This window comes from Megalobrama amblycephala, linkage group LG3 (genome assembly GCF_018812025.1).
Source record: "Megalobrama amblycephala isolate DHTTF-2021 linkage group LG3, ASM1881202v1, whole genome shotgun sequence".
Lineage (NCBI taxonomy): Eukaryota > Metazoa > Chordata > Actinopteri > Cypriniformes > Xenocyprididae > Megalobrama > Megalobrama amblycephala.
Window position 1 is genome coordinate 40,457,450 of NC_063046.1, and position 10,463 is coordinate 40,467,912.

At 38.2% G+C, this 10,463-nt stretch overlaps 1 protein-coding gene across 1 annotated transcript; it reads left to right on the forward strand.

The window, feature by feature from the left end:
* The first annotated feature begins 787 nt into the window (after positions 1-787).
* Positions 788-10,221, forward strand: si:ch211-63p21.2 (FH1/FH2 domain-containing protein 1). Its single transcript, XM_048185399.1, has 10 exons — positions 788-1,547; positions 1,661-2,132; positions 4,119-4,262; positions 4,459-4,641; positions 6,972-7,091; positions 7,179-7,340; positions 8,717-8,946; positions 9,190-9,409; positions 9,599-9,710; positions 9,806-10,221. The coding sequence occupies exons 2-10, from the start codon at positions 1,692-1,694 to the stop codon at positions 9,832-9,834; spliced, it is 1,641 nt and encodes a 546-aa protein (XP_048041356.1). The 5' UTR covers positions 788-1,547; positions 1,661-1,691; the 3' UTR covers positions 9,835-10,221.
* Positions 10,222-10,463: the final 242 nt, after the last annotated feature.

The following is a 10,463-nucleotide window of genomic DNA, read 5'->3' on the forward strand; positions in this document are numbered from 1 at the left end:
ACACATGATGACACATGACGACACATGACGACACATGACGACACATGACGCAGGAGCCCGCCAATAATGAGTCACCGTTTGGATGTAGAACACAGAAGCCTGCACTGTAGGGATGTAACAATGCAAAATCGACTGTAAATCGATTAAAATATGTGACGATTCAAGTCGGTTGAGATGCTAAATGAACCGGGAAACATTTGGGGGCGGGGGTTTATATGAATGTATATCTGAGGAGATATAGCTGACTGGCTTCAGAAAAGTTTAGATGGTATTTTCTTTTCATCTTACTTATTTTTATAAGCATGTAACACTGCTTTGTTTACAGTGGTAAACTGTGAACAAAGCGCTGTATTGCCGCTGTTCCATAAGCACCACCTGCTGTCTAGACAGTGAATTTGTATTCTCATGCAGCCCGTCTGCTGTTATCAAGTTTTATGTAGCATAAAAGCAAAACAAAGCTAAAGTCTGAAAATTTTTTTCCCTTCAAATGTTAAAAAGTATACAATCTAATTTAAATTAAAAACTGCTCATGCTGCATGTATGAAACATCTTTGTTGGGATCGTGACTAAAATGCAGTGGCTTGGGATGACATGAGGGTGAGTACGTAATGACAGAAATTTCATCTTTGGGTGAACTAGGCCTTTAAGAAAATAATTCACATTCTGGCAGATAGAGAACAACCTAAAAACACTTCTATGGAATATATTATGCAATAGAGTTAGATGGACGTTCAGATCCCAAACAATCAAGTATAAGTAACAGTAATAGTGGTGAATGACCCAAAATATGCAGTCTAAGTCCCAGCATGGATTGACTCTATATATCATCATAACCTGGGAAAACTGGGAAAGACTGAAAAAGAGGGAAGGAGAGCAAAAGGGTGGCAACAGAGAGATAGTGAAGTTGTGTGTACAGAAGCAGCGATATAAACAGGAGATGCTGGAGAGATAAGGAAATTAAGGGAAAGGGCGCAACTCAAATAAACACTCAAACACACACATACTCTTTTCCTTCTAAACGACCCCTCATAATGTCTGGGATACAGACGGAGTGTCACGTCTCTCTCACACATGCTGGTCACCGAAAGAGCTTCAACGCAACAGAGTGCTTTAAGACGATGACATGATGTGGGAGAATGTGCAAAAATCTCTCCTATAGCATTTGACTTGTCGTAGATGCTTGAAACGCAACAACTACATCTGGATTCACTGAAGAACTGGGCCTTCTGAAATACACATTGCATGATGTGCTCCTCATAACATGAGTAAGCTCTTTTGATTTGACCCATCAGACAAATGTTGGAGAAGCTCAAACTCAATGTTGACTGATTTTTGCGGCTGAAGCTACTGTAGAGATTTTCAGAGAAACTGCATCATCTGCTGCAAAAAGTGTGCTTTTTACAAGTTTTGAGAAATTTTTTTTTTTTACTTTGAAGAACATCGAAACAAGTTCCTTTATTTTTGGAACAAGGCAAATCTCGTAACGTTGGAGGATCATTTGCAAAGCTGCATGTTCATGATGCAACTATAAATGGACACTGATTAAGGTAAACCATTCCTCTAAAGTAGCTATATTTGGTCATTGTTTTTATTTGGAGAAGAAGCAGAACAAGTTTCACCACCTAAGCATAATTTTGCTCAACGTTCATTTACTTTCTAGTTTTTAAAAAATAAATCACCAAGAAGACCCAATGAAACAAGCCGAATCCTTTCTTCTCGACACCTCCGGGACGTCCCTTATAAACCACGCCCCCTTGCTCCGCCTCAATGCTCTCGACTTCTCCGACCTATGGGATGACGAGGATCTTGAGTTGGACAGTATTGATGAAGACTCCTCCCTTACTTCGGCCAATCAGATTGCAGCCTCACCCATCCCTCCGCCCCCTCCCCCTTCAGCCCCTCCTCTTCCTGTAGCCAGTGAGTTGCCGCGGCTGTCAGGCTGTCGTACTCTGAGGCTCCATTGGAGCGCGCTGTTGAGTCTGCAGCCTTTGCCAAGAGTGGGCCGTTTCGGGCCTCATTCGATCTGGGCCGGTATGGAACCGGTTCTTCTAGACACCAATAGACTGGAATACTTGTTTGAGAGCAAAAGCAGCAGCAACAGCGCCCTCTGCAGTCTGATGGAGCGACAACGGGTAAGACTTTAAAGGGCTAGTTCACCCAAAAATGAAAATTCTGTCATTTATTACTTACCCTCATGCCGTAAGACCTTCGTTAATCTTCGGAACACAAATTAAGATATTTTTGATTAAATCCGATGGCTCTGTGAGGCCTGCATAGGGAGCAATGACATTTCCTCTCTCAAGATCCATAAAGGTACTAAAAACATATTTAAATCAGTTCATGTGAGTACAGTGGTTCAATATTAATATTATAAAGCGACGGGAATATTTTTGGTGCGCCAAAAAAAACTAAATAACGACTTATATAGTGATTAGTGTTGTCAAAAGTACCGACTTCGGTACCTAGTCGGTACTGAAATTTAAAAAATGTGATGCTTTGAGCGCTGTTGAGTGGATTCGTAAACATCTCTGATTGGCCGTTGTTTTCACGGCTCATCGGATATGTCTGTGATAGGCTTCAATGATCAACACTGTAAAAACGTTGTAAATAGTCATCAATTAATCTCTTCACTAAGCGCTTACACAGATACACACGGGAGCGTTTGAAAGCAGGCGTCTATCGCGGATCGGTCCACTGTTAGACGCCTGCTTTCAATCGCTCGCGCTCCCACTTTCAAAACGCTTTCAAATTCAAACACTTCCGTGTGCTTTCAAATGCTCCCACGTGTTGCTCATTGTAGCCAATCACAGGCATATCCGAGGAGCGCGTCAACACAATGGCCAATAAGAGATGTTTACGAATCCGCTCAACAGCACTCAAAGCGTCACGTTTTTAAAATTTCAGTACCGATAGGTACCGAAGTTGGTACTTCTGACAACACTAATAGTGATGGCCAATTTCAAAACACTGCTTCAGTAAATTTCGGAGCATAATCAGTGTATCGAATCAGCTGTTCGGAGCGCCAAAGTCATGTGATTTCAGCAGTTTGGCGGTTTGACACGTGATCCGAATCATGATTCGATACGCTGATTCATTATGCCCCAAATCTTCCTGAAGCAGTGTTTTGAAATTGGCCATCACTAAATAAGTCTTATTTTGTTTTATTTTTTGGCGCACCAAAAATATTCTTGTCGCTTTATAATATTAATATTGAACCACTGTACTCACATGAACTGATTTAAATTTGTTTTTAGTACATTAATGGATCTTGAGAGAGGAAATGTCATTGCTGGCTATGGAGGCCTCACTGAGTCATCGGATTTCAACAAAAATATCTTAATTTGTATTTCGAAGATTAACGAAGGTCTTACGGGTGTGGAACAAAATGAGGGTTAGGATTTTCACCTCAGGAGCCAAAAATTAGTGCTACACGGTTCTTTATTGGCTTTAATCGCTCCATGAAGAACCTTAAACATCCATTGAATCTTTACATTCTACAAAAGGTTCTTTAGATTTTTTTAATAATGTTTTTCACACACAAAAAAAAAATAGTACTTTTAAGAACTTAAAAATAAAAATAAATAATACATCTAAATAAATAATACATCTACAGTATAGCACAGTAATATAGTACGTAGAAAAAAGCTTTCTTATATATAGGCTATATATAGCTGTCTTTTAAATTTTAGGATAGTGGGCCCTCTTACCAGAATGATCATAATTGCAGGTCCATGGCATCTAAAAGATTGAAAACCCTGCACAAAACTGACTAAACAACTGAGAATCACACAAATAACAGGCGTTCCAAAAACAACAACAAATGTCCTCGTTGCTATGAGACGCATGACAAGTGTAAACAACATGTGTTCTAAAGTCGGTTCAAAATATCAAACATGTTTGATCTCTTCAGACTGAATGGAAAAAAATCAGAGTCTGTGCCCGATTTTCTGTGAAATCTGTCAACTCAGGCTGCACAAAATCTGCAGACTGGATCTGACTTTAGGCAGCTATAGCTTTGACTCATTCAGACTGCAAATCAGGTCTTCCAGCCTCGAGTCTCTATTGAACCTTTCAGCGTCTGTTCTCCACATCTCTCTTTGTCTGTTTCGTCTGTGCAGCAGAAGCAGCCGTGTGTGTGTGTGTTGGGTGTGAAGCGCAGTAACATCATCACTATAGCCCTGAGCAGTCTGCCACCGGCCCACCTGCTTCCTCCTGCTATATTCAGTATGGACAATACTGTACTAGACAGAGAAGACATCCAGGTGTGCTCCCTACAGTGATGTTCACTTTAAAGTCATGAAATCAAAATTCTGTCACTTTGCTTTCTAAATACATGGTCTTATTTTGCAAGATTAACCAAAGCAAAAAAAAAAAAAAAAAAGTAAAAAACCTGCTTAGATATGATGTAGTCTACTATGAAAGCAGGAGTATTTGGTGACTGCATTTCTTATGGTTCAGAGGTTGCAGATGTTGGTTCCCACTGAAGACGAGCTGAATCTGATAAAGGAGGCGAAAGCTCAGGCCCCGCGCTCACCTCTGGGCCCCGCCGAGCAGTGTCTCCTGACCCTGGAGAACATTCCTCATCTGAGCGCCAGACTGCAGCTCTGGGCCTTCACTCTGGACCACGACAACCTGGAGAGGGTGAGAGAGAAAAGAGAAAAACAGTTCTACTTTTGCTTAAGAAAAACTGAGGAGTGTTCATCAGTGAGCGCATTCTTAACGCAACAGTACTTAATAAGCTGATGACACTTGTGGTCATGTAAACGCATTAACACATTTTTCTTTATCGGAGTAAAGGCTTAAGCATAAACCTGTCGACACTGCTAGATTTTTGCCCCTTACCACGATTTCGCCTGCCATGTAAACACATTAAAATGCGTTCTGTGGGCTCATTCACTCTTAAAAATAAGGGTTCTTTATTGGCATTTATGGTCCCATGAAGAACCTTTATCATCCATGGAACCTACTATTGTACAAAAGGTTGTTTATAATGAAAAAAGGGTCTTATGATTATAGAAATGTATAGAGATTATTTTTTTTTTTTTCACTGAAAGGTTCTTTGGGGAACCCTAAACAGTTTTTCTATGGTTTCTATGGTTTTTCTGTGAAAACATTCTTTTAGAACTTTTATTTTAAAGACTGTTGAAGCATGCATGTGTGATGTGTGAAAAGAATGCGTCCTTGCTGTGGATTTAAGCACATCCATACAGAGCAAATGTTTTGCGGTAGGGGACGAGGAAATATCTCCATCTTTTGACCCAATAAAGTATAAAATGTGTTACAGTCAAAATACTGCATTCCTAACTGCATGATAGGACAATATGAATATTTTAGAATACTCTTGGGTTGTTATTTCACATCACAGCTGACATAATCAGAGTTAGGGAAAGTTACTTTTAAAAGTAATGCATTACAATATTACATTCCTCCCTAATAAAGTAACTAATTACGTTACTTTTTATGGAAAGTAATGCATTACATTACTTTTGCATTACTTTTTCTCATCTGGGCTAGGCTGTTTCTTTGTTTTTATAACAACAAAAAAGATTACATAACGCACACAACGCCTCTGCACTCCCGATTTCTCTCAGCATGGGGACAGGAGATGTGTCAGTTATTAAATGGGAAAATAAATTAACTTGTGTTACTTATTTTAAAAATAATTTGTTACTTTACCAGTTACTTGCAAAAAGTAATCTGATTACCTAACTCAAGTTACTTGTAATGCATTACCTCCAACACTGGACATATGAAATACTCAGAATCAGATACACAAGTGGATAGGATTATGTCCACTACTGGGGAATAACCGCATTTTTTTTTTTTTTTTTAAAGTCTTGTAAACATGGTTTACTTGCATTGCCAGGTTATTGGTTTGCATGTAAACCATGACAACGGGTTAATTCAATAAGATGATTTTGGGAGTTATCAGTATATCGGTGTGCATGTAAACGTGTTCATTGTAAACTCACATTAGCAAAACACCTTAGCGATGCCCACAAGGCTCCTGCATTCTGGCAGTTAGTCAAACACCACTTACCATTTTTCAGGAATGTAAACTCTGTCTAATATCACATTTTACAGCACACCTTGTGCTTTAGGCTCAAACATCAGGGTTTGTTTTCTGCAACTGTTTCAATCGGAAAAATATTAAAAAGAAATAATGTCAAAGCGATTCATAATTGATTATCCAACATAACTGTTTTACGTTTTGGCGAATTGGTGGCTAATTCGTGGTTATAAATTTGTATGATCTCATTCATATACGCTTTTGTACAATCTTCTAATGCCCCACTGATGGTAAGGTTACTTTTTTAAAAATCACTTGTTTCCATAATAATAACATTGTACGAATTCTTACGAAATCGCTATCTCATAAAATAATTATGTTTTCTCATGAGATCGGGTCGGATCCCAGCTAATAGGGAATGTTCTCATAACTTTGGCTCATGTTCTGGCAAGGTTCTCTCAAAGATAGAACAAACGTTATTGCGGTAACTTTAATAAAATGTTTGTTCAAAGTTGTTCATCTGGCCTTTAATAATGTTCTCAAAACATTGGCACAAAAACATTCTTTATACATCATTCATGGAACTTTTTTTTCCCTGAAACATTATAGTTGGAGATTCATCTAGTTTTTTTTTTTTTTTTTTTTTTACTATTTGTTTCAGAATATTCAGAGAACATTCAAAAGTAACATTTGACAGTTGGAACGTTCAGATTGAGAAATCATTCAGGACTAACATTTTCATAATGTAATGGGAATGTTAGCAAAATGTTAGAATATTTTTGTTAGCTGGAATTATCCATTATTGTTTGAAATAAGGTCAAATCTGTATTGATGTGAATAAAAAGCATCAACCAAAGAGCATTCAACTGTTTTGATTTCTGTTATCTGTGATGTCTGCTCATTTGTAGTGTTTGTTTTTGTGCTCCTCTGTTCCATGCTTGGCTTATGTGTGTGTAAACAGGAAATCGCAGAGCCGCTTTTCCATCTGAAGCTTGCCATGGAGCAGCTAGCGGCCAATCAGACATTCCGCTGCATACTTGCTACTGTGCTGGCCATCGGCAACTTTCTGAACGGCTGTAAGGTGAGAATGCCTGTATAAAGATGTGCGCACAGTGACACCTAATTACTTGTAACCTGCACATTGCATGATAGTGTGTGTTTGTTATAGGCGAAGGGGTTTGAGTTGAGTTACCTGGGCAAACTCTCTCAGGTGAGAGACACACACGGCCGGCAGCCTCTTCTTCATCACGTGTGCGTGTTATTGCTCCAGCTTTACCCACAATCCTCTGATCTATACTCTGACATCACTGCTGTCACAAAAGCCAGCAAGGTATGTAACTGTTTTGTAAGAATTTTGTGCATACTGAATGTGAATGTATGTAAAACATGCACTGCAAACAGTAAACATTTCAAATCACAGTATATATTTTGTATATTACTTTGCATGTTTACTTCAGCAAGTGGCATTCAGTTATCAGCTCAGAAATAAATGATTGAATTGCATTTTAATTCAGTGCTGTGTAAAAATGCCTCTAATGTTGGCATTCTAAGCAAATAATGACCCAGGAAGATGATAAAAACTGATATGACCTCATTAAATGGAAAGTTCAGTGCATTGCATTGTGGGTAACACACGCAACGAAACAAAGAGATTGCTTGAAGTTAATGCTGTCACTACCATACCTGTTTCTCAACAGCTATGTAATTATTTTCTTCGGTTCTTCATCTCTCAAATTAATAATGTTCGCAAATAAATCTCTGCAGCATCTGCTTCCACTGCTTCACTACTCTGTCCACCTTGGTTTATTGATACTTCCTCACTATTTTCCCACACCTTGATTCTGAGGCTCTCAAAAGGGAGGTATCAAGCATGAAATCTACCACTTGCTAGTTTGATCCTATCCCCACAAGCTTAGTTAAATCTTGCTTCAATGTTTTGGGCCCTACTGTCCTCTTATAAATGACTCATTGCAGACTGGGGTTGTTCCAGCAGCATTAAAGATTGCTGCTGTAACAAGGAAAAAAAAAGAAAAAGAAAAAGAAAATGCTACCCTGGACGATTTTAATAATTTCATTCTATCTCTAATCTTCCGTTCTTGGCAAAAACACTTGAGTGTGTTGTTGCCTCTCAATTGTGTAACCGTCTTACAATTAATAACCTCTTTGAACCCCATCAGTCAGGTTTTCGTAAATTCCACAGTTCTGAAACAGCTTTGGTAAAAGTTACCAATGATTTGTTGGCTTCGGACTCTGGTGCAATTTCTATTCTCATACTTCTTCATCTAAGAGCTTCTTATGATACTGTTGATCATAGTCTATAACTCATCTGCCTTGAAAGAGCTTTTTGGTGTGTCTGGGACAGCTTTGAAGTGGTTTAAATCCTATGTTACTGACCATTCTCAGTTCATTTCTGTGGGTTTTTACAGGTCTGAGATTAGCTCTGTTTTCACTGGTGTTCCCCAGGGCTCAGTCTTAGGCCCTTTTCTTTTGAATATGTATCTGTCACTACTGGCCATCTGATGCAATCGCTTGGCCTCCATCATAAAAAAAGAGTATAATCTTAGTTAATTCAGATAGGTGTTTGAATGATATCAGTCAATTTGAAGCCTGTTATTTGTTTTGGACATGTTTCCTAGTGACTGTGTTTCATTCTCTTTTCTCATTTTATCCCTCTTTTCCTGTCTCTGATGATTAATTGCACACTAGTGTGACTACACACAAGTGCAAGTGAATCTCTCCCAGCTTGAATCTCTTTGTAAAGCATCCTGGGATCAACTAAGACTTCTTGAGAAGGATGGAAAGAAGAAGAAAGGTGGAGGAAGAAAAGAGGAAGGTGGAGAAGAGGCAACGCTCCATCATCGGCTCCACCAGTTTCTGAAAGACTGCGAGGAGAGGTTGAAGGTGCTACGAGCAGTTCACCGCAGAGTCATGAACAGGTAAAACGAGTTGGTTACCAACTAAACCAACTAAACGGCAACATATGTGAGGCATTTTCATGGACAAGTTATTATGCTCTCATATATTAGCCAAGTCTGTTTATGAAAATCTGTCTACAAAATCTTGACTGTGGTATAGATAATTTATTGAATATTATATTAGTGTTTAAATCCATTCCACAAAATTCCTCTGACAATGGAAACAAAGTCTACAGGTCCATCTTCATTTTTCCTTGCACTCAGATTCCACTCGTTCCTGCTCTTCCTCGGTTACTCGCGTTCCATGGTGAGAGAAACAAGTGCAGAGGCATTTTGTAAGACCGTCAGTGACTTCGCTCTGGAGTACAGAGCCACTCGCAATGCTATCCTTCAACAGAGGGAGAAAGAGAAGGAGAAAGAGAGGGAGAAGGACAGCCAAAACACACCTAAACTCAAAATTAGACACCAACAAAGCCCATCTGATGTAAGTAATGGGCTCTAATTCACAAATAAGGCCCCAAAACTCCTTTTACTCTTGTTTTAACAGTTTAAAAGTAAAGTAAGCCTATGCATGGAACACTTTTTATTTGATGTTATATTTATATTTTGGAGAGAGAATAAGGAATCGGTTTTAATTAGAAAGCTAGATAATGAACTGACTTTTTCACTCTAGGAGAATCAGGAGCAGGTGAAACTTGAGGAGGTTTTGAAGACTCCTGAATCATCATCTTTTCACTTTGACTTCACTCTTCCACGACAGCGCAGCAAGATGACCGACAAGAGAGGTATAGTAATCGTTGTCGCATTCAGTTGCATTCAAGTAAAGTTGAAAATATTCACAAATATTAAGGCTTTATTTATTTATTTATTTTTCTTGCAGGTATTCACTCCAGAAGGCTGAAATGGTGAACTCCAGTCATTCCTTTAAAAGTATTGCCTGTTGATGCATTAGCTTGTCAACTTCATATTTTTGAGTAGGCTATGGAAACAAAACTTGAAATAACATTTCTTTTCTGTGATTTCTTTTGCATTGCTACTAGTTAGTTTACAGTACAGTTATGTTTTAGTACATTAATGGTACAGTGGTGTAATAAAAAGTCTTTTTGTATTCTTTACCATAATTTTTAATACGGTTTTTAATAATAATGTTTTAATCAACTTTAATTTCTTCGTTAAGTTTAATTCTTTAATACTAACAACCACCATGGTACTAATGGTTTACAGATGCTTGAAACAGTTCAATATCAAATACCATAAGAATTATTGTTCATTATATAAAACAATAATAAATGAATAAAGGATTTCCTTGTTCGGAACATTTCTTTCACTTAATTTATTTACATTTACCAAATTTTATTTTAGTAGAAATAACTATTTTGTCAGGAAATGTGGTTTACCATAGTACATTTTTGTATTTTTGTTTTGTGAAGAACCTTTTTTTCAAATGTAACGCTCTGTTAACTGTATAGATGGGAAGAAAAGCTTTTGTAAAGCGATTACTCCGGGGGAGGATGCTGCTAACCAAATCCTGCATCCAC

Coding starts and splice junctions, on each gene's coding strand:
- si:ch211-63p21.2 (XM_048185399.1), top strand. CDS start 1,692: ATGAAACAAGCCGAATCCTTTCTTCTCGACACCTCCGGGACGTCCCTT. Junction 2,133..4,118: donor GTCTGATGGAGCGACAACGG/GTAAGACTTTAA, acceptor TCGTCTGTGCAG/CAGAAGCAGCCGTGTGTGTG. Junction 7,341..8,716: donor CTGTCACAAAAGCCAGCAAG/GTATGTAACTGT, acceptor ATTGCACACTAG/TGTGACTACACACAAGTGCA.